The sequence below is a fragment of the Aquarana catesbeiana genome, linkage group LG02 (genome assembly GCF_042186555.1).
Source record: "Aquarana catesbeiana isolate 2022-GZ linkage group LG02, ASM4218655v1, whole genome shotgun sequence".
NCBI classification, from domain to species: domain Eukaryota; kingdom Metazoa; phylum Chordata; class Amphibia; order Anura; family Ranidae; genus Aquarana; species Aquarana catesbeiana.
Genome location: NC_133325.1, coordinates 414,569,378 through 414,594,593, shown reverse-complemented (window position 1 = coordinate 414,594,593; position 25,216 = coordinate 414,569,378). Strand labels below are relative to the sequence as shown.

General features: G+C 41.6%; 1 protein-coding gene across 3 annotated transcripts in view; it reads left to right on the top strand.

Moving 5' to 3' along the window:
• Positions 1-25,216, top strand: part of CSMD2 (CUB and Sushi multiple domains 2) — a 1,533,565-nt gene that overhangs the window by 1,003,507 nt on the left and 504,842 nt on the right. For 2 of the 3 annotated variants that reach the window (XM_073615428.1, XM_073615429.1), the window contains exon 13: positions 20,025-20,207. The exons of the other annotated variant lie outside the window; for it this stretch is intronic. In XM_073615428.1, the coding sequence (XP_073471529.1) occupies positions 20,025-20,207 (183 nt within the window). The remainder of the gene's footprint in view (positions 1-20,024; positions 20,208-25,216) is intronic. 3 annotated transcript variants of the gene reach the window in all.

The following is a 25,216-nucleotide window of genomic DNA, read 5'->3' as shown; positions in this document are numbered from 1 at the left end:
AATGGACCCCTGTTCAGTTCGGACCAGAACTTCCGAACACCGCGAATGTTCGGACCAGAACACGGAACCCCATTAATGTCAATGAGACACGAACGTTAAATATTAAAAGTGCCCATTTTGAATGCTTAAATGCAAGTAATTAGGCATACAAAGTTATAGGGGTCCAGGTCCTGCCCTGGGGGACATGGATCAATAAAAAAAGAGTTTGTGAAAAACGTCATTTTTAAATGAACAGTGACTTTTTGATTTTTAAAGTGAAAGCCTAAAAATAAAAAAATCCTTCCAATATAGTGCCAGGGGGGTCCCCTTAGTCTAACTGTAAAGTGGCAGATCTGTACCATGTCTAGAATCTGCTGCAGCAATAACTGAATTTATAAAGCCCAAAAAAAGGACATTTTCTCTGCAAGCTGCCTTTATTTTGCTCAGCAACAGCTGGGGAGCCAGTGTGTATGATGAGGCCACAATGTAGTGCACTGGGAACAAGATTAGAGATTTTTTGGATACATTCTGGTGTCACTTAGACTTTGGATAGAAGTAACGGGTGCGTTAAAATTGGTCTTTGGGTGTCGGTGGCGCCTTCCCATCGTAACCCTGTAGAGATAATCTTGATGAAAGCAAGAATTGGCATTGCTGTAAAAAATTGCAATAATATACACCTGTCAGACAGGTGCAGAAAAATTGGTCTTTGGGTTTTATGTGTGCCCATGAAACCTATACCAAAAACATTCTTCCAGATGAAATGATTGAACACCCTCAAAGCTAGGCAGCCTCGAAGTCCTGCAGAGATTCCACATCCCAAAAAGACTTAATCAGTGACAACGGCATCGGGGGCTTCATAGCTGGTAATCCAGGACTGATTCATTTTTATAAAATGTCAAAAGGTAAGGTAGAGGTCAGCTCCAAAAACACAAGAACATAGTAAATTTACCAACATCCCTAAAAAATGGTGGAACAAAGATGTGTAGAATATGGGACTTTAAGGGTACATTATATGAAGGAGAACACAATTGAATAAAACTATACAAATATTTATTAGAAAAAACAGTTTAAAAAGGTAGGGAGTACAGTTTACAGTCACAGTCAAAGGTATACACACATTACCTATCATTGACAAATGAAAGAACTATAGTCACATACAACTAAACATAGCCACGTCCAGAAATTTAAACATTTTTCACCAAAATGACTTCATCAGGAAAGGGAAGAGGATGTTTGATTAGTAAATAAATAAGCACATGATATGTTCAACCTTAGATGTGTAGAAAGAGACAAAAACAGAAAATTATAAAGAATTAATATATCACACAAAATTAACACAGATATATAACTTGCACAAACATGGCTCCACCATATCCAGAGCAAAAAAAAAAACCCATGTGTCCCCGAACCCCCCCCCACCCCCCAACCACCGCAGACACCCCAACAACACAAACTCCATGCCTCAAGAATGAGTTCCGTAAAAAGCACAGATGGAAAGGTTTCAATGGGGGCCCCTCAAGGGCTTGCTGCCAGACCAGTCCAGAAAAATGCCAGATCACCCATAGGGAGGGATGTGTATCAGAGGTCTCTGTATCAGGATGTGTATCATTTCCTCTGTTTATCACCTGGCACTCACTTTTCCCTCTGGGGAAAGTGAGTGCAACTGCACTTGCAAAGTGCACAATGTGTTTGCCTTTAGTAAATTAACCCCTTAAAGTGGAATTCCGGGCTATGCATAGCTAATCTTAAAAATGCTCCTCCCCCTAACATCTATGCTAACTAACTTGTGTAAGAAAGGTGTATATACTTGCCTATTTTCATCCTGCTTCAGACCAGACATGTGATCTCTTGTGTCAGCTAGAGGCGGCTGCAGGGGAGAGGAGAAAGCACTAGATAATGGCTGGTAATGCCTGGGAGCAGTGACATCACAGGCTCCAACGGCCCATCTGTTGTCAGCGCTCCCTCCTCTCCCCTGCAGCCACCACTGGCTGACATAGAGGACCCGTATCATGTAACTGGATCGGAGCAGGCTGAAAATAGGTAAGTATATACATGTTTCTTACACAGGTTAGTCAGCATAGGTATTTGGAAAGGGTAGGGAGAATTTAGTAAATTAACTCCCTTGTCTCCTTATCCACACTCTCAACCAATCATTGAACCCTTGAGAAAAATCTCACTTTCGACGCTGCTGTAAGACAAAAACAAAAACAAATCCCTTCACCGATTTTACACAACATGCTTAAGTCTTGAAATGTAACAAAATGATTGCCATAAAAATAAGAACCTAGAGAAGGATTCTTCTTCTATTTTTTTTTATATTTTTTTATTAGCATAATATTTACTAAATAATAGAGCTGAACAGACATTCCCCTGCTGCCCTGCATTGAGTGTCAATAGGAAAACTGAAGATGATATAACTGAGCATAAGAAATATAACCATAACTTTTATTGGAGTAGCTAGAGGTTAGCTTTAAAAGAAAAAGGGCTCAGCTTGTGTACAGTGATGAAGGAAAACCAAATCCTAAATGTGTTTGCTGCAAAATAACAGCAAAATTGGTGCACATATTATAAGACCTTTAGTTGGGGCCATTTCTATATCTCAATATTCAATTTTTTCTTGTTTTCATTTACCATATGCTTTGTGTGTTTGCTATTATCAGTAGAATACATTACTCCTGAGGCTTTTAAGTTCAAGCTGTTTTTGCCACAGTTGTTACCCCATCATCCTATTTTCTGCAGCCCCTGTTTGATCATTCCTTGGAAAATAACAAAAATGCCAGTAAAAAGAACAAAAAGTAACTAGCTTTGAAAACAGTCTGCTTGATCTCTGTTTAGAAATGTGTCAAAAGTACTTGCTCAACTCTGTCTGACATTTTTCCGCTACCTGCTGCAGTGGGATTTCTCATACTACACAGAAAATTGCCTTCTGCCTATATTCATCAGTTCTTAGCATTTTTGTTCTTTTGTTGTTTTTTTCTTCTGTCCTTTTCTTGATGCTTTAATACATTAATGGGATCTCCCTTGATTGTTTAGGTCTCATCCCATGATACCATGGGGACAGCAATGGGTTATAGGAAGCAAATCTGCCTGAATTCTATAAAAGTATTTTTAGAACTGGATGGGGGAAAAAAATGGTAAACTTGGATTTTTTTGTATTAAATTTCAAACAGGGATGTAACTAGCTTCAAAATTGTTTACAGGCAAGGACATGACTTTGGTTCCCTACGGAGGACCTTGTCCTCCTTCATCATGTTGTTCATTGCTCTACGCATTGACTTTTGTATGCAATATGTGCAAGCCGGAACATTTCTTGTTGCACACAGCAACGAGTCAAGAGTCCTTGTTTCATTCATAACTGCTCTGCGAGAATCACAGTTATAAGTGATGGGTTGTTGTAGGCAATAGAAAATGTTTTCAATAGAACACTGTTCAGGCATAAACCCTATGATATATATACTGTGTATTGCAAGGGGGACAGGCTGTCCAGGTAGGTTTGTATTGCACTTTTATTCTGCAAGGCTGCAAACAAATATAGGATCAATGCAAGGGGATTTATACAGAAAGTCCATAACATAAAACAGGCTTAACATCTGATCATCCAAGCCTCTAACGAACCTCAAGTGCATTTCTGACTGCCAGGGTGCCCCCTAATTGATTCTCCAAAACCAGCAGGGAGCTCCGGTATCTTTCAGCACTCAGCCTTTTCACATGGCAGTATGCTCCCACTGCAAGTGAGAGAGAGATAGAGCCCTGCATTGGTCACCTCACATAGCTGAGGCTAGTAAACAGTCTGGCTACCAGGCAAGATGTGGACCTAGGATTGAAGGCATTATCCCACCCAAAGCTTTGCAAAGCATCTGGTCTCCAGAACTCAGAACAGAACGTATTAGAATGTAAGAAAACAATAAAAGTTGCTTCCTCCACTGCAAACTGAAATCCTGGAGCGTCTCGTCATATGTAGGTGGAAAACCTGGGTGACATGCCATTTCCTCACAGTATGCATATATATATATATATATATATATATATATATATATATATATATATATATATTTATGGTTGAAGCCCTATGGCCGATACGGACATGGACAACATTTAACATTTATAGTTAACATAAGACTTACCATATGAAATGGACCTGGAAGTGTGGACTTACCACATGAAATGGACCTGAAAGTGTGCCTCAGTCTGATGGACAGTATACCAAAATAAGGGCGCATACCCTAGATTTAGAAATGAATATTCTGTTAAGAGAAATTAATAATTGAGAAATGCCCTAAAAAGGGGATGGGAGGGTGGGTATCGCGCACAGTAAACCGACAAATACCACAGGCGAGCTGGTTAATTACCCCCCGGGCTCCTCCCATAAATTCAGGCCACCATACTGGCCTTTCTACTTATGGTTGAAGCCCTATGGCCGATACGGACATGGGCAACATTTATAGTTAACATAAGAATTACCATATGAAATGGACCTGGAAGTATGGACTTACCACATGAAATGGACCTGAAAGTGTGCCTTGGTCTGATGGACGGTATACCAAAATAAGGGGGCAAAACATTCTGGTAGGGGTATAGTATTTTATTAGTTTTTCAGTTGTTCATTGAGCTAATTTGGTAAATGCCCATGCCATCTCCACTTGGGGATTAGGGATGCAACGGGCAAAGCAGGCTGACTTCCACCTGCCTAGTCTTTTAGTGACGTGGTCTGGGACGGTAGAAGGGGGCTGGAGTCTGGTTGTTCAGGCAGGAGGGAGAGAAGATGATTGAGTACGGTGACTGGACACCAGCTATTATTGGTTTTGTAAAGGTGGATGTCCATTCCAGAGCCTGCCTGCTGGGTTTTAGAAACCACAAGGTGGAGGACGAAGTGGTCTTGGTAGCGGACCAAGTGCCGTCTGCGTAGCACTTGGCCTGCGGGGTTGCTATAGGTGAACTCGCCAGGTCGCAAGAACCCTTAGTAGGCCAAGTATATGGCTGCTTGTAGGACCATACTGGGGAGAAGACCAAATAGAGAAGTAGTCAGGATGGTCGACATACCCCTAAAGATGGCCCCCGTTATGGGTAAACATTTGGTACTGACCACCGGTTGGTGTTTCTGGGTGCCGCGTAGGATGGCTCGGATAGCGTGGGATGTAAATAGGGAAGACTTTGCAGGGTCTTGTAGCGTCAAGAAATGTTGTCTGCTGGCTAGGTATAGCCTAATAGTGTTAAGAGATAAGGCCAGCTGAGTATGGCAATATGAAATGAAAGCCAGTACGTACTTGACATCTGTTGTTTCCTCGGAGCAGGGTGCCAGGAATTTATTGAAATCACTTCAAGCTGTCTGGTAGGCTTTGAGTGTATTATGGGACAGTGAGTAGTTGATGAGCTGGGTCGCTCCTTGTAGGTGTTGTACTAGTCCAGGGTCAGCTGAAACCAAACGGGGATAGGGGCCGCAAACTGGATCTGCTCCAGGCACCTGTTTGAAAAAGGAAGTATAGTTAAAACGTGACAGTGCATCTGTTGCTAGGTTGTATTTGCCTGGAATAAATGAACAGTGGATATTAAACTGATGTTGTAAAGGGACTTGGACCTGCCTTTGTTGATAATATCTGCCGTGGCCTGATTGTCGGTGGTGAAGACCACAGTTTGCCCTGTCCAATGATGACCCCAGAGCTGTGCAGCTGCCACTATCGGATAGAGCTCAAAGAGGGAGGATGTTCGGGTGAAGCCAGGTATTAACAGTATCTGTGAAGGCCAGGGTCCTGAAAACCATTGGTGGCCGAAAAATTGCCGCAAAGCCTGTGGAAGCTGCAGCATCTGTCACAACCTGGGGTAAAAGGGACGAGACCGTAGGTATAAATAGGGATATACCATTCCAGGTGGAGAGAAATTCCTCCCACATGGATAGGTCCGCTACTGCTGCAGTATCTAGATTGAGGATCTGATCAGGGTCCTGTGTTTGTGAAAGGAATATCAGCAGACGTGACATGAAGGTGCGACCCTGTGGAATGATTTGCATGGCGAAATTAAGCATTCCCAGGAGAGATTGCAGCTGCTTTTTGGTACACCCCCTAGTGTGGGTGAATTCTCGGAGGAACGCCCTAATGTGGGTTAGTTTGTCGAGGGGGAGGCTGGCCTGCATAGTGCCTAAATTGAGGTGTCTAAATTGACTCAGAGAAAGGTAATGGTGTGTGCTGGACCGTTAACTTTATGTTCAGCGATGGGAACATTGAGATTTCCGAATACGACTCTCAGTTTGTCGAGGTCTCCTGGGGGCATGCTGGGTGATTCTATTAGTAAGAAGTCATCCAGGTAATGGATGACCCCTTGACACTGAGCTATGTGCAAAAGTATCCAGGTGAGGGACTGAGCAAATGTGTCGAAGAGCCAGGGGCTACTCTTTGAACCAAAAGTCAATTTGGTGGCAAAGTAGTATGCCTCCTTCCACTTAATACCATGCCAGCGCCAAAGGGACGGGTGGATAGGCAGGAGCTTGAAGGCGTCCGAGATGTCGGCTTTGGAGAGTCAGGCGTCTGTACCTGCTTTGATGATTGCTTGGATTGCCATATCCACGGAGGAATATTTTAGGGAGAACTCTTCGGAGGGGATTAGGGAATTGAGACTGGGAATGTGGGAAGAATGAGGCGCAGACAGGTCGTACACCAGGCGTAGTTTATTAAAGAACTTGTCCTTGACAAGCCCAATAGGGATGACTCTCCAAGTACTAAAAGGGGGCTGAGTGAAGGGATCTATAATGACTATCATGCCCTCTTATGTTGCTTGACCTCGCACAAGTTCCTTGGATGCGCCCTCTGGCATAGGGTGCAGATGTGGAGCAGGTGGCACTGACTGAAGTTGCAGGAACTATAATTGTTGCAGATAGCTGCTCCTCCCACGGTTTGGACTGGTTGTCTGAATTTGTCCACCTGAGGCATCTGTGCAGGGGCCGACTGGCCCTGAACTGCAGCGGAGGTAGAGGGAAACTCGAAGGGGCGTCTGATTGTCACGTTGGCGCACCAGGTGGGGGTGTGGGTGGAGGACTGGCAAATTGCACACAGTGATGAGCGCAAGCCGGCAAAGTGGCGACAGAACAGCTCTGTGTCCATAAGGCTCCAATTTGTGGTTGTCTGAAACTGTGTGAGCCTAGCTGCTGCCTTCGCAGAAAAAGAACGATGATAATCGTAAAAAGAAAATCCTCCATACTTGTAGCCCAGGTCTACTACAGTATGAAGGTATAAGTCCAGCTCTTCCCTCCTGCTGGGAGCGGCTGAACATAGGACATCCCTCAGCATGCCAAAGGCCAATGTGAATTCAGGGACGGATAATTTCCGGTTGAGCCTGGGGTCTTTGGCTTTAAGGACCACAGATATGTCCCCCCAGGTATAGGCTTTATTTTCCACCAGATCGTGGACAGAAATGAGGAGAGAGGCAAGGTTGACGTCCCTGCCATCCAGGATGTCCTTCCTGATGCTGGCTGTAACCAAATGGGAGGGGTAGACAATGGGGCTCCACCCTGTGGTACTGCAGGAAGGGGTGTCAAAAACTGGATTGCGGTCGGGTCAGGAATAGCCATGGCTGGGCGAGCCTCCAGGAGTGCCACTCTGGTTTGTACATCCGTGACTGAGGTAGACAAGGATGACACCATGGTGTGGAGTTGTGAGATGGCAGAAGATATTGACTGGAGGGAGGCCTGCTGGGTGCTGGCCCTGCTGCGGCTGGTGGAGGGAAGAGGAGCTTGAAGAGCTCGCCCTTCCTAGCTGTAGCGGGAAAGGGCACGCCTCTGCGTCTTAGTTCTGCTGTCAACTTGGGATGGTCCATCCCCTGATGGACTGCACACTGAGACCAGAGAAGGTGAGAGAGGGGCCGTGAGGTCTTCGCTGCTGGCCTGGGACATCTAGATATGATGTCCAGTCCTTGGGGTCGTGTTTTGGTCGACTGGAACCTATTGAGGGTGACATGAATTTCAAGTTTGCTTCGTTCCCTAAAAAAGGTATACGTACCCAGCTTGAGCTCTTTTGGAGTTTTTTACCTGGAGGTATATCGTCCAACCTGGTGCAGGGTGGACCTACTGAACTTGACTGACCTGGAGGAAAATGGAAAGGTGATAACTCATGAAGGGTTTGTTTAACTAAGTTGAAGAAGTAATTTGTATGGTGACTTAAACGACATGTGCATGGGACAAGATGAATGAGTGAAATGTGTATGCCTTGAAGGTGGCTCGAATCAGCATGCCGCGACTGCGACAAGCTATGAATCAAACTGTGGGGCATGGCATGAGACGAGGCCCAGACTATTGTGGCCTACCAGGATGAATCGATGCCTCACGAATGCCCAAGAAACCAGAGTGCGATGTGTCGATAATGAAATGAATGAAATGTTTGCCTTGATCATGAAATTAATGAAACATATTGCCATGACAGAGGCCTGACTCGGTCATGTCGCGACTGCGATTGACAGCGAACCGGACTCTGGAGCATGTATTGAAATGAGGCAACAGAAAATATTGATGCACACTGAAACTAATCGGTGCATCTTGGATGCGACTGGATTCAAATCGGAGCGCAGTACGTAACAATGAAATGAATGAAATGTTTTGCCCTGACAGAGGCGCAAATTGATTGTGCCGCGACTGTGACTGACAATGAAACGGGGTCTGGTACAGGTACTGGATAAGGCTGAAACAACTGGGACACCCTGAAACGAATCGGTGCATCTAAGATGCAATTGGACTCTAAACGGGCTGCAATATGTGGGGGTGAAATGAATGGTAATTAATTCCCATGACAAAGTTGTGGATCGGTCGCACTGCATCTGCGACTAACAACGATCCGGACTCTGGAGCATGTACTGAAATGAGGCCAAACAACTGGGGCACACCGTAACGAATCGGTGCATGATGGATGCAACTGGATTCGAATCGAAGCGAGGTACCTGACAGTGAAAATGGTTTTGATTGCCATGACAGAGGCACAAATCGATCATGCCGCTGTTGCGACTGACTACGAATCGGACTCTGGAGCATGTGCTGAAATGTGGCAAATACCTGGGGCACGCCTAGACGAATCAGTGTGCTTTTAATGCGACTGGATTCCTATCGGGACCTGATACGTGACAGTGAAATAATGGCTATGACAGAGACACGAATCAGTGAGCCGTAACCTGCGACTGACAATGAATCTGACTCTGGAGCATGTACTGAAATGAGGCCGTAAGCAACTGGAGCACACCGGAGCGAATCGGTGCATCTTTAGATGCGTCTGGATTCGAATCGGAGCGCGGTACATGACTGAAATGAATGAAATGATTAGAAATGGTTTGAAATGCTTAGAAATGTTTAGAAATGTTCTGAAATGTTTGTGAAATGAAACAGTATCGAACTGACACGTGTTGGTATAGAGAATTTTTGCGAATGACAACGACTTGTCTTTATGAAGCATGGCAAACAGTTTTAGACATGCCTGAACGAAGCGACGTCTGCTTTGTGGTGTGGTATAAAATAACGAAATGGCTAACGTAATGACAGTACGAGTGGTATGCATTACGATTAGGGATGAGCTTCGAGTTTGAGTCGAACTCATGTTCGACTCGAACATTGGCTGTTCGCAAGTTCGCCGAACAGCGAACAATTTGGGGTGTTCGCGGCACATTCGAATGCCGCGGAACACCCTTTAAAACTCTATGGGAGAAATCAAAAGTGCTAATTTTAAAGGCTTATATGCAAGTTATTGTCATAAAAAGTGTTTGGGGACCTGGGTCCTGCCCCAGGGGACATGGATCAATGCAAAAAAAGTTCTAAAAACGGCCCTTTTTTCAGGAGCAGTGATTTTAATAATGCTTAAAGTCAAACAATAAAAGTGTAATATCCCTTTAAATTTCGTAGCTGGGGGGTGTCTATAGTATGCCTGTAAAGGGGCGCATGTTTCCCGTGTTTAGAACAGTCTGACAGCAAAATGACATTTTGAAGGAAAAAAGCCATTTAAAACTACTCGCGGCTATTGCATTGCCGGTCCGACAATACACATAGAAGTTCATTGATAAAAATGGCATGGGAATTCCACACAGGGGAACCCCCGATCCAAAATTTTTAAAAAAATGACGTGGGGGGTCCCCCTAAATTCCATACCAGGCCCTTCAGGTCTGGTATGGATATTAAGGGGAACCCCGGCCAAAATTAAAAAAAAAAAATGACGTACCAGGCCACATGCCCTCAACATTGGGAGGGTGCTTTGGGGTAGCCCCCCAAAACACCTTGTCCCCATGTTGATGAGGACAAGGGCCTCATCCCCACAACCCTGGCCGGTGGTTGTGGGTGTCTGCGGGCGGGGGGCTTATCGGAATCTGGAAGCCACCTTTAACAAGGGGACCCCCAGATCCCGGCCCCTCCTGTGTGAAATGGTAAGGGGGTACAAAATTACCCCTACCATTTCACTAAAAAACTGTCAAAAATGTTAAAAAATGACAAGAGACAGTTTTTGACAATTCCTTTATTTAAATGCTTCTTCTTTCTTCTATCTTCCTTCATCTTCTTCTTCTTCTGGTTCTTCTGGCTCTTCTGGTTCTTCCTCCGGCGTTCTCATCCAGCATCTCCTCCGCGGCATCCTCTATCTTCTTCTCCACGGGCCGCTCCGCACCCATGGCATGGGGGGAGGCTCCCACTCCTCTCTTCATCTTCTTCTCTTCTTCATCTTCTTCTTCATCTTCTTCTTTTCTTCTCTTCTTCTCTTCTTCATCTTCTTCTCCGGGCCGCTCCGCATCCATGCTGGCATGGAGGGAGGCTACCGATGTGTGATGGCGTCTCCTCGTCTGACGGTTCTTAAATAACGGGGGGGCCACCCGGTGACCCCGCCCCCTCTGATGCACGGACATGACGGGACTTCCCTGTGGCATTCCCCATGACATCACAGGGAAGTCCCGTCAAGTCACCGTGTGTCAGAGGGGGCGGGGTCACCGGGTGGCCCCGCCCCCCGTTATTTAAGAACTGTCAGACGAGGAGATGCCGTCACACAGCGGGAGCCTCCCACTATGCCAGCATGGATGCGGAGCGGCCCGGAGAAGAAAATAAAGAAGAGAAGAAGAGAAGAAGATGAAGCAGAGAAGAAGATGAAGAAGAAGATGAAGAAGATGAAGAGAAGAGCGGGACCCTCCCCCCATGCCATGGGTGCGGAGCGGCCAGAGGAGAAGAAGATAGAAGATGCCGTGGAGGAGATGCTGGACGAGAACGCCGGAGGAAGAACCAGAAGAGCCAGAAGAACCAGAAGAAGATGAAGGAAGATAGAAGAAAGAAGAAGCATTTAAATAAAGGAATTGTCAAAAACTATCTCTTGTCATTTTTAACATATTTGACAGTTTTTAGTGAAATGGTAGGGGTACAACCCCTTACCATTTCACACGGGGGGGCGGGATCTGGGGGTCCCCTTCTTAAAGGGGGCTTACAGATTCCGATAAGCCCCCCACCCGCAGACCCCCACAACCACCGGCCAGGGTTGTGGGGATGAGGCCCTTGTCCTCATCAACATGGGGAAAAGGTGTTTAGGGGCTACCCCAAAGCACCCTCCCAATATTGAGGGCATGTGGCCTGGTACGGTTCAGGAGGGGGTGGGCGCTCTCTCGTCCCCCCCTCTTTTCCTGCGGCCTGCCAGGTTGTGTGCTCGAATAAGGGTCTGGTATGGATTTTTGGGGGGACCCCACGCCGTTTTTTGTTTTTTTTGGTGCGGGGTTCCCCTTAAAATCCATACCAGACCTGAAGGGTCTGGTATGGAATTTAGGGGGACCCCCACGTCATTTTTTTTTTTAAATTTTGGCCGGGGTTCCCCTTAATATCCATACCAGACCTGAAGGGCCTGGTATGGAATTTAGGGGGACCCCCACATCATTTTTTTTTTTAATTTTGGTTCGGGGTTCCCCTGTGGAGAATTCCCATGCCGTTTTTATCAATGAACTTTTATGTGTATTGTCGGACCGGCAATGCAATAGTAGTTTTAAATGGCTTTTTTCCTTTGAAATGTAATTTTGCTGTCAGACTGTTCTAAACACGGGAAACATGCGCCCCTTTACAGGCATACTATAGACACCCCCAGCTACGAAATTTAAAGGGATATTACACTTTTATTGTTTGACTTTAAGCATTATTAAAATCACTGCTCCTGAAAAAACGGCCGTTTTTAAAAGGTTTTTTTGCATTGATCCATGTCCCCTGGGGCAGGACCCAGGTCCCCAAACACTTTTTATGACAATAACTTGCATATAAGCCTTTAAAATTAGCACTTTTGATTATTCATGTTCGTGTCCCATAGACTTTAACAGGGTTCGCGTGTTCGAACGAACTTTTTTCCTGTTCGCATGTTCTAGTGCGAACCGAACAGGGGGGTGTTCGGCTCATCCCTAATTATGATTACGTTGTGAATTTTTGCGAGTGATTCGTAAGTTTGATATAACGGTTTAGTGACATGATATCTAATAATGCGTGAAATGAAAAACGTCAGCCGAAACCCTACCTGTGACAGCCGAGCCAGACGCGTTGTACGAATTTACGAATCGGTAACGAGGACCTCGAATCTTGAACACGGGAACTTATGAATACGGGAACTCACGAACACGAGAACTCACGGACGCTGAGTTTCGAATAGTCGGCCTAGTGACGTAGTATCGCACACAGGAAACCGACAAATACCACAGGCAAGCGGGCTGGTTAAATACCCCCTGGCCTCCTCCCATAAATTCAGGCCACCATACTGGCCTTTCTACATATATATATATATATATATATATATATATATATGTATGTATACTATATTGTTAAAAGTATTGGGACACCTGCCTTTACATGCACATGAACTTTAATGCCATCCCAGTCTTATGCCCTGTACACACGGACTTTCTGACAGAAAATGTGCGATTGGAGCTTGTTGTTGGAAATAACGACCATGTATGGGCTCCATCGGACTTTTTCCATCAGAATTTCCGACACACAAAGTTTGAGAGCTGGCTCTAAAATTTTCCGACAACAAAATCCGTTTGTGTAAATTCCGATCATGTGTAGACAATTCCGACGCACAAAGTGCCATGCATGCTCAGAATCAAGCAGAAGAGCAGCACTGGCTATAGAACTTCATTTTTCTTGGCTCGTCGTACGTGTTGTATGTCATCGCGTTCTTGACGTTCGGAATTTCTGACCAACTTTGTGTGACCGTGTGTATGCAAGACAAGTTTAAGCCAACATCCATCAGAAAAAATCTAAAGGATTTTGTTATCTGAATGTGCGATTGTGTGTACAGGGCATAAGTCCGTAGGGTTCAATATTGAGTTGGCCCACCCTTGTAGCTATAACAGTTTCAACTCTTCTGGGAAGGCTGTCTACAGGTGAGAGGAAGTTTGGCATCCCTCCACTGAGTGGAATTTTACAACCAAGCTGCTTTCAAGAAAAGGGATATAAGCTACTGGTTAGGTGGTATAGGGTTCCGGTCTTACTTAATAAACTTTATCCGCAAATCTCTAAGCTATGTTGGCATTGCAATAAAGAGACAGGGACATTACTACACATTTTCTGGCTGTGCCCTTTAATTACATCATTTTGGAAAGAAGTGGGGAACATGATTAAACAACCGACATTAGTTGACCTTGGTTTGGACCATCTGGGATATCTTGTGCACTTAAATGAGTTGCCCCTACATCACTATAAAAAAAGTTGCTGGTAGCGTATATGCTGAATGCTGCCCGGGCATGTATCACAGACTACTTTTACACCTTCTTTCAAACGTTGATTCTCTAGAATAGATTAAATTAGGACAATGGAATATATGACAGCGTATTTCTATGGTAGAGAGGAGAAATGTAGGGACACCTGGCGGCCATGGACGACCTTTGCTTGTACACCCCAGTATGTTGTTTCCTCCCCTTTTTAGGTTAGGTTAGGAAAGAAGATCTGTAATGGCAGGCTGGGTTTGTTGGGGTAACTTTGGGGGGGGGGGGTGTCGGAAGCCATGCAGGTTATGAGTCTGAGCTAGTTAGTTTTATTTTTTTGTTTTTTTTTTTCATCTGTTTGTCTGTTTTGTAGCTCTCTTTCTAGTAGATTATGTCTCCTGACCCCGACACTTGAGGTTTCTTTTATCCTAAAGTAGATAAGGCAAGGTATAACAAAGGAAGAATTTAAGCAGTGATATAAACGTAATGTACCATAGTATATTATACCGGGTATATTTCGAGGCTATATGACCCTATTTGATTTGATAATGAATTTTCATTAAGGTAGCGTATTAATTCATAATCCTTATTAACCCTTATCTTTAGTTTATGAATTTAATAAACGTCGCTGCTGGTTTATTGTTATATCTGCTCAGCGTTGTTGGTCTTGATTTATTTTCTATTCTAATATAGGATTATTTCCTTTCTTGTTATTGAGCATATGTTTTGTTATAATTGAAAAAAAAACTTTTGAAGAAAGAATTATACTAAAAAAAAAAAAACAATTCCTCCACCCCAAACTCCACATCCACATCGTTGTGGATATTGCTTTGTGCACTGGTCCAAATTATTTGATGGAGGGTGGATTATGGGGTGGAGTTGTTTTTCAGGGGTTGGGCTTGGTCCCTTAGTTCCAGTGAAGGGAACTCTTAAGGCATACCAAGACATTTTGGACAATTTCATGCTCCCAACTTTGTGGGAACACTTTGGGGATGGCCCCTTCCTGTTCCAACATGACTGTGCACCAGTGCACAAAGCAAGGTCCATAAAGACATGGAGGATCGAGTTTGGGGTGGAGGAACTTGACTGTCCTGCACAGATTCCTGACCTTCATCCAATAGAACACTTCTGGGCTGAATTGCGAGCCAGGTCTTCTTATCTAACATCAGCGCCTGACCTCACAAATGGGCTGCTGGAAGAATGGTCAAACATTCCCATAGACACACTCCTAAACCTTGTGAACAGCCTTTCCAGAAGAGATGAAGTTGTTATAACTGCAAAGGGTGGGCCACCTCAATACTGAACCCTACGAACTAAGACTGGGATGCCATTAAAGTTCATGTGCTTGTAAAAGCAGGCGTAGCAATACTTTTGACAATATAGTGTGTGTGTGTGTGTGTATATATATATATATATATATATATATATATTAATAAACATTTCAATATAAGTCACAAAACACATTCGGTCAGTGGCACTGTATAGATAATGGTCGCTGACATATTAGAAGAGTATGAGACAGCGGGGTTTTACTAAAAGAGATGTGTTAGATAAAGATTGATTTTCAAAGTGAAGTTCCCTGCTTGGTAATTAGGAGGTTTCTGTGTTCACTTTTATCAACCAATCATGTTCTAGCACAATAAATGCACATATTCGCCAGCACACCAAGGACCTTCAAATGTAGTCACATACCTGACGAAGGAGACCAACCCGCGTGGCTCTGAAACGTTGCACTTATTCTTGTGATGTGATCTTTCTGCAATAAACACTTTGCACTACATTTGAAGGTCCTTGGTGTGTGGCGTAATATGTGCATTTATCTATGACGTTTCCAGTAACCAGCTGGTAGTCACTACAGCAGCCTTTACTGAGGAGACCTGTTTCCAGGAATGCAATGGGAATACAGACAAGAATGTTCTGGTAAAAATCCTATGCTTTTTTTACATCCCACATGATTTAATATTCAAAGCGAACACAGGTACACCTTATTTACTAACATTCACTTTGCAAAGTGAAGATATACTTTTCAAAGTTGCAAAGTTAATAAGTGAACAGCCTTTTCTTTCAGTAAATCATCCCCAATATGTTTATATACCGACAGAAGTTGTGTATTATTTTCACATCATATGTAAAGATTATACATTTCTATGCATTATGCTAGCAGTGGCCATATTAGTGGATCGCTTTTCAGACGACAGTATAGCGGCAGCAGGGATGTTCAGGAGGCCTAATTTTTCATTTATTTTTTTTGCACTATTTAAAAAAAATTCTGAATGACAATTTTACACTGTGGGCTGGCACTGTAGCTGTAAGGTGTAATTCATGCATTTAGTTAATAGTTTCATTGCAGCCCCATTGAACTCAATGGGCAACTTTGACAGGCTATGCTACCTGTCAAACTCTGCACCATAAAAGTGCTGTGGCTGCCATGGCATGTGTACAGCCCTGTCTGGCTGTATTGTCACAATTCAGTTGGGTAGCTGGGGGTGGTAAAACTCTGATTTTACTGCCCCCCCCCCCCCCCCCATCTGCCTGTCTGAAAGAGTCCTACAGTGAGGGAAAAAAGTATTTAATCCCCTGCTGATTTTGTACATTTGCCCACTGACAAAGAAATGATCAGTCTATAATTTTAATGGTAGGTTTATTTTAACAGTGAGAGACAGAATAACAACAAAAATATCCAGAAAAATAAATTTCAAAAAAGTTATAAATTGATTAGCATTTTAATGAGTGAAATAAGTATTTATTTCACTCAGCAAAATTTTTGGCTCCCAGGTGTCTTCTATACAGGTAAGAAGCTGAGATTAGGAGCACTCTCTTATGCTGGCCAAACACGGGTCGAATTTCGAAAGAACTTTCTTTCGAAAATACTATCTAAGAATTTTCGTACGTATTTCGCACCATTAGTGGGCTGCAGCAACAACCGATTTTCATGCGGCCATCGAATGTTAATAATCGGACATGTTGGAAATTTTTTTAAATAACGAACAATTTTCTAATCAATGATGGGAGGATCGTGCAAGAAATGTAATCGAAAAAGAAATGCGCATGTGCAAGAAAAGAAAATTCCCGGAAAAAAAAGATTCCCAGAAAGAAAAGAAGATTCCCAGACAAAAAAATTCATTTCTGTAGGAACATGAGGTGAAATTGAATGTTTGGTTGGTCGAATTTCGAAATCAATGGTGGCACCATCAGATCACAAAACGCACAAATTTTCTGATTTTCAAAAGAAAGTTCTTTCGAAATTCGACCCGTGTATGGCCAGCATAAAGGGGAGTGTTTCTAATCTCAACTTGTTACCTGTATAAAAGACACCTGTCCACAGAAGCAATCAATCAATCAGATTCCAATCTCTCCACCCTGGCCAAGACCAAAGAGCTGTCCAAGGATGTCAGGGATAATATTGTAGACCTACACAAGGCTGGAATGGGCTACAAGACTATTGCCAACTAGCTTGGTGAGAGGGTGACAACAGTTGGTTATTTAAATTTCCCTCGCTCTGGGGCTCCATGCAAGGTCCCACCTCGTGGAGTTTCAGTGATCATGAGAATGGTGAGGAATCAGCCCAGAACTACACGGTACAATCTTGTCAATGATCTCAAGGCAGCTAGGGTCATAGTCACCGAGAAAACATTTGGTAACACACTACACCATGAAGGACTGAAATCCTGCAGTGCCCACAAGGTCCCCCTGCTCAAGAAGGCACATGTACATGCCTGTTTGAAGTTTGTAATGAACATCTGAATGATTCAGAGGAGAACTGTGTGAAAGTGTTGTGGTCAGATGAGACCAAAATCAAGCTCTTTGGCATCAACTCAACTCGCCATATTTGGAGGAGGAGGAATGCTGCCTATGACCCCAAGAACACCATCCCCACTGTCAAACATGGAGGTGGAAACATTATGCTTTGGGGGTGTTTTCCTGCTAGGGGGACAGGACTACTTCACTGCATCAAAGGGACAATGGATGGGGCCACGTACCAACAAATCTTGGGTGAGAACCTCCTTCCCCCAGGGAATCGAAAATGGGTCATAGATGGGTATTCCAGCATGACAATGACCCAAAACACATGATCATGGCAACAAAGAAGTAGCTCAAGAAGAAGTACATTAAGGTTCCGGAATGGGCTAGCCAGTCTCCAGACCTTATTTCCATAGAAAATATGTGGAGGGAGCTGAAGGTTCGAGTTACCAAACATCAGCCCTGAAACCTTGATGGATTGGAGAGGATCTGCAAATAGGAATGGGACAAAATCACTCCTGAGATGTGTGCAAACCTGGTGGCCAACTACAAGAAATGTCTGACCTCTGTGATTGCCAACAAGGGTTTTGCCACCAAGTACTACATGTTTTGCAAAGGAGTCAAATACCTTTTTTCACTCATTAAAATGCAAATCAATTTACAACTTTTTTTAAATATGTTTTTCTGGATTTTTGTTATTCTGTCTCTCACTGTTAAAAATAAACTTTATAATTAATTCATAACTCTATTCATTAAAATGATAGACTAATCATTTCTTTGTCAGTTGGCAAACATACAAAATCAGCAGGGGATCAAATACTTTTTCCCCCCACTGTATGTCCGTTGTTGTCTGCCAAAGTCCACCATGTAGATTTAGGTCGCATCAATGTATCAAAACACAAATGTTTTGCAATGAAAGAGGATAATTTAGATACTGTAGGCAAATTAACTTCTAGCAGTAGTGCCAAAAGTGGGGAATGAGGAGACATTGGGGTAAACTGGAAGGCATTTGGGGTTGATTTACTAAAACAGGAGAGTGCAGAATCTTGTGCAGCTGTGCATAGAAAGCTTCCAGTTTTTTTTATTTTTTTGTGAATGATTAATTAAACAAGCTGATGTTAGAGGCTGATTGGCTACCATGAACAGCTGCACCAGATTTTGCACTCTCCAGTTTTAGTAAATCAACCCCATAAAATATGGTGGCATGGCGCTTTAAAACTGCTACAAATTATGTGACCAATATTGTAGAGCTTAATGCTGAAATATAAAGAGTTAATCAGATGGAAGTCATTTTGTTTATAGTTTTTCTGTTTACTAGTGCATTCTTTATGCTTCTTTTCTTATACCACAAAACAGTTTTTTTAGTTTTTGTTTTCCATTGAAAGCGCGTTAAAATCCCCCAAGTGGGGACACATACATCAGTCTGAAAGAGGATCTTTTTCTTCCCAACTCTTGGTCAACAATTTTGTCAGTAAAGCATCTTACTTGAAATGTTATTAAGCTTACAGCTCTTTTAATGATATATTTATTTAGTAGTCTTCATTTAGGATAGGTAATATGAGTAAATCACGAACAGCATGTTGGAACATTTTTTGGAGTAGGCAGACAATTTCATGGCACACTGATGCAAGAACCAAACTGTGAACACAGGGTTAAAGGAGTTTAATGAAACTGAAGAACAAACTCTAGTATATTCATGGCATCATAATTGTATGCATCCCCTTTAATACAGAAGATGTGTTGTGAGCCATGGCTCTGTACTGTAAGCCCAGTTGATTTAAAAGTTAAAAAAACAGAAAACACAGATTAACAGTAGATGAATTAAATGTCTTGTTCAGTTATAAAATGTAATGACACCCATGTGAATGAGTATGGTTTATATACAAATTGCTCATCCAGAAACGTTGATCTCATGATATGATTGTAATATCTGAATATGTAATGAATCTCCGTACTCACCTTTCGTTTGTGTCTGCAAGTGGAATTATATACTTGCATTCCAAATTGATTTATATAAAAGAGCTTTTTAATAACATTCAAGAATACATTTCTAATTTTCTGAATCTTATCAGAATGGAAGATATTGGAGAGATAAAAGTGCTAAGGTAGAGAGCAGAGATGAGCTATGTAATTTGTGATCTGTGTACCGATGAATTGGCAAATCCGAAATTACACAGAAGAAACAAGTTTTTTTTCTGATCCGTTTTAATATACCCTTGCTGATCTGCCTGTTCTGTTGTAAATATTACAGATCATAAATCACAGTAATTGCAGTTCGTGATTTGTCCACTTTTTCATGAGTTAGGTGACTTGACAAACATCCATTCAGATCAGCAAATTGCAATTCTCTTGTGCATTGGTATGTTTATGTTTCCTGTCCTATTGGTAAAACGAAAAAATCTATTTCCTGTACATGGCTGTGTTCTTGTACAGTGTTCTTATATGCCAGATTCTACAATGGTACTATTACATACATAAACTCCTATTTTATGTTTAATTGGCCTCTAAAAATAATTTCCTGGAAATAAATGCAATCCCTAATAGAATGAAAATCAAAGGTGGAGGCCACATAAAGTATAAACCTCTGCAACACTGATACATACATTTTCTCACACGACTGTTATGATTTTGTCTTTCAGAAATAGACCAGGGGAGCTGCGGTGATCCAGGCATTCCAGCATTCGGAATGAGAGAGGGCTCCAGATTCCGACATGGAGACACTCTGGTATTTCGGTGCCAGCCAGCCTTTGAGCTGGTTGGACAGTCGACAATCACATGCCAAAAGAACAGCCAATGGTCTGCCAGAAAACCTAGTTGTGTGTGTAAGTGATGAGAGGAGTTTGTGTGTGTGTGTAAAATCAGGCCAGCCAGCCAGTAATGGGTGCTATGCACCCACTCATCTTCCACCCTTCCTTTCCCCTAAGGCAATAAGGACTCAGAGTGCCATGCAAATGAAAATACTAATCGCATGCTAATAACATTCATATTCCATTTTCAGCAGTAATTTAGGCCGCTCAACAAGGGAGAGGTGCAGCTGGAGTTACTGCCTCTCTAGGAGAACCTTATTTTTTATCATGAAATATTCATGTTTTAATTTAGAGGAAGAGAATTTCAGCAATCAGGCAGTTTTTAATGTACCTTGCGCTGTGTTTTTAGCTGAGTTAACTCTATGGATGTTGGTTAAGGGTTTTCCAGTAACTACACGAAGGAGGATTTTTCAGCGGCGTAGTGCAATACAGTTCCTTGAGGCAAAGCTTCACCAGGTAACTGTTAAGTGTGTATTAATCCTCACAAAAGGATTTTGTGATGCATAATCTTAGTGCAAAGGAGCTTTCTAATGGAAATTAGCTACATCATTATTAATATGTATGTCTTTTTTTATGCTCTTGGGAATAACTGTCATGTCCAGTGCCCTAATGTGAGGGGCGATGTGGGCTTTGTACAGTGGAATAACTTAATTGTCCATGGCATAGCAATGCCAATGTGCTTCAAATAATCAGTTGGTGCTCTTCAGAAAAAGAATCATTTAAAGTGTAACTCCTTTTTTGTGACAAATCTGATATTGTAGAACAGGACAGGATATAATACACTTTGTAGATAGTATATAATACCTAGTTTATTTTGTGGAGTCTTTTAAAATATTCAGTGAGCCCTACAGGAAATGTTACAATTTTGCTTGATCCCATGCTCTTCATTCTACAGTTGATAACAACTTTACTATAGAATGTTAATATAAGCCCAGTTTTTTATACTTCCCACATAGCAACAAGCAAATTTTGAGCATTCTGACCAGGTAGAGTTTAAAACTTCAAGACATTGCCAAATGGAACAAAACAGTTATTGATTGCATTCTACAAAGTTGAGTATCTTGCTGTCTTGATTTTGATTTTCAATTTATTCTGCAAAATATGTAAAGTTGGATTTTCTTTTAAGGTGTTGAGAACCCCCCCCTAAAGAGCTTAGGCCTGGTTGTTTTAGTTAATGTTGTGCTTGCTATTCTTGTTCAGCTTTGCTCTCAGTCATCAGCAAAGGAGATTGGTACTGAGCAGCATAGGTCTGTAGAAATGGTTTAGGTGATGTTTGGTAATTTTCCGAATATATGTGTAATTTATGTGACCATCAGCTGACATATTAAGGTTGTGTACAGTAGTTGTGACAGAAGACATCATTCTGTTCCAGTGATAAATCTTTAAACAAGTGTGGCCTAATTATTTGCTTATCAGCCGTCTCCTGGAAAAAAAAAATATTTATTTGATGGCATTATATTTCTGCTTTTATCTATTATGTGCATAGTTTGAGACTTTATCACATATATAACATTTGTATTTCCAACAGTGATTTTACTGATAAGAAAATCAGTGACTTGAACCCTTGTCTATATGGTATATATATATATATGGTATATATATATATATATATATATATATATATATATATATATATATATATATATGAACATGGTCGTGTTTTTAAAAAATTAGATGAATCAAATGTAAAATATATACACTTACTGGCCAGAAAAACAGAAATTAGTTGGGCCCATTTTGCCCTGATAACATCTACTGGATGTTTTATACTCTACAAGGATACCATCATGTCCTGATCTTAATAGTGCATTCTGCAACTCTCAATGCAGATATTTGGATGTCCCCTTATATTAATGCTGAATTCACATTGATCCCAAAGATACCAAGCCACACTGGTGAACCCAGAATTCATTAGACCAGATAATGCACAAATATTTTGGCACTTTATCATTGATGTACTATGTGTTGTTACCTGCTTTTGTGCCCATGCAGCCATGGGTTACAACACATTAATTTCCAATATGCATACCTACATTTTTATAGTCTATTCCAACAGCTCTAGGGTCAGGGCAATGCTTAAATGCATGTTCTTGGCACTAATAGTCAAGGCTGTTTAGGGTTTGTTAGGTCATGCTATAAGCTTACTCTTGGTATAGAGTTTCAGCACTGCTGCTGGAGGAAGGTTTTTATTTTTCAGGCCAATGTGTGTGTATGTAAGTTGCAGTTGTCTCTATTGACATATGCTATACTCTACATATTAGAGCACTTGATCTTATATTTTAATCATTTACTGCAAAGGAACTATGTAACATTTGTCTAGTTTACAAACCTTTAGGTCTAGTTTACAAACCTTCATGAACTTCATGTCATTTTATAAAATGGGTGTATTTGTATATTGTATATACTCAGCTTCTTGGAACATGCTGGTCCTTGTGAGCCTCTATTTCTGCAGTGGTAATTGTGACCTGCATATATTTCTATAGGCAGCATTTTGGAAAAGCAAGAAAGATACTGTATACATGGTCCTTGCTCCATTCACAAATGCATCACAGCTGAAGTCTAAAACTCATGAGCCTCTGACTTCATCTGGAACCATGAGAACAATTCTACAATTTTGCATTTAGTGCTGGTGCTATGCAGTTTAGATTAGGTTAAACACACTTCATAGCAACCAGTTTTTTTTGGCAATGGAATTAGCCAGTCCAATATGAAGATGTTTTGCCCTTTGTTGGGTGAACCAGTTCAGATTTTTTATAGACCGGCTTGGCTAAAAGTGTGCAGAAATCATTCCTTTCTATTCTAAAAATACATCTTTTTAAATGAAATAACTTGAAAGTAGTTGAAACAAGGGGATTATGAGATAATTTGTGCATCTCCAGATACATCATAATTACTCAGTTGTTCAGAAGAATCCCAGGTTTGAAGTCACCTCTCTAGAAATGTACCTATTTGAGCATCAACCTAAAGTAAATATTATCTCTGTTTTCACATGCCCGATTGCTACTGTTAAATTCTAGAGAGAAGTACTTAAAATAACAAATATCTTAAGTAAATAAGTAAAACTGCATTATCCTTTGGCCTTCCAGATATAATCATTGTATCTGCTCCTATAGATCTGCTTGCTAACATGTTGTATGATGTTGTATGATCACACAATACATCAAAATGATGGTCTGACCCAGTATTAAAATATTTTTGACATCACAGAGGTGGAGAATACCATTACTGAAGGTGTAGTTAACAGATTAGGTTGATGAATGCGGAAGTATATAAGGGACTGTAATATGTAGGAAATAACAGAGATAGTCACAATCATTTAATAAGTACATAAAACATACACATCTGTAATGATATTGTTCCCTAGACTCCTAACAATGTACACTTTGACATTCTAAAGCTGGCCATAAACTATTAGGTTTTTGTGTTCAGTCAGCTGGCTGACTAAAGAAAATGAATATATTCCTCCATCTATACATGTTAGATAGATGGAGGAATCCCTTCTGCTGGGATATTGTATTCTGACATGGGACTTGGTGCTGTCAGAGTACACCGATCAGCGTTTGTTCAACAGAAGTGAATCTAACAATAGTCACCTGTAGAGTGGGGACGTCCACACACTGATCAAAATTCAGCAGAATTTCAACTCATCTATGGCCACCTTTAGTCTCCTACTAAAGTTAGAATTATAGGCCTCCCTTTAAAAAGCATATGTGATGTAGACATGTCCATTCGTTTTGGTCCGAATGCATTTTCATCCGAATTTCGGTTATTTTCATCTTCGTTTTAACAAAAGATAACGAACATACAGAAACCGAAAACCAAAAGATCCAATATAAACAAATGCTTTATTTTCGTTTTCGTTTCGACAACAGTTCGATATAGATAGGAGATTCGACATGACGCTGACAATAGCGATCTGTATTCATCGAACCTGTGGTCGAATGTGCCTAACCTTGGCTCTATTAGTCCAAGATTATTCTACATAGAAAAGATTCAACATAGAGCGAAAAGATTCAACATTATAGAGACAATAGCAAAAAAGGTCGAATGTGCCTAACCTAACCCTATTACTCCAAGATTATTCGACATAGAGAAAAAAGATTCGACATGAAGATTCGACGAAGCAGTCACCACGAGCGGACATTTATGGTCAAATGTTCCACCCATAGGCTATAGAAGAATTCTAATGTTGGTTGACTAGTAATAATAATTAATAAATATAATTATTACTAGTGTCATACAACATTAGAATTCTACTATAGCTTGTAGGTGGAACATTCGACCAGAAACGTACGATTGCGGCGTCGTACAGTTTAGCTGCTCCGTCGAATCTTCTTAGAACATTCGACAGACACCATAAGCCTTCAATTACAGATTCAACCTTAATTATTTCGGATTTTTGGACGAATGCATTTTTTAACGAAACTAAATAAATAAAAACGAATTTCGGGAGTAACTAAATAAATTTATTTTTCGAACGAAAACTAAATTCCGAAACAAAATATTTCAGTGTGCACATGTCTAATGTGATGCAACTTCATCTGCACTTACAATCTTCACATAGCCCTCCTTGCAAAGTCCCACACATGCATGTCGATCCTTCCAGTGAAGTCCACTTAATGCAACTTCCTGTGATGGTTTGACAACAATGCTGTGCTGCTCCTAAATTCAGAGCAGCATGGCCACTTTCATGTAGGCTGTACCTGCTTGCACTACAGTTGGATGAAAATGATCTGGGTGTGTGGCTTTTAGCATTGTCACTGCTGTTTCATAAGCCTGTAGCAATAGTGTACAGTAGAGTGAGTGTGTGGAGACACAAATGAAGGAGGATTTGGTGCAATCAGCGAAGATAAAGGGAAATTGTTGTTCACTTTATGAGGATTGTGCATCACATAGTACCTGAATCTGGTACTTGTTTAGACTGTCATACAGGAGCCTTTAGTTGTAATTTAAGCTTACAGGCTTGTGAATTGCAAGATCAATTTTCAGCATGTAGTCACTGGTAAAGGGCAATAGTCATCTTA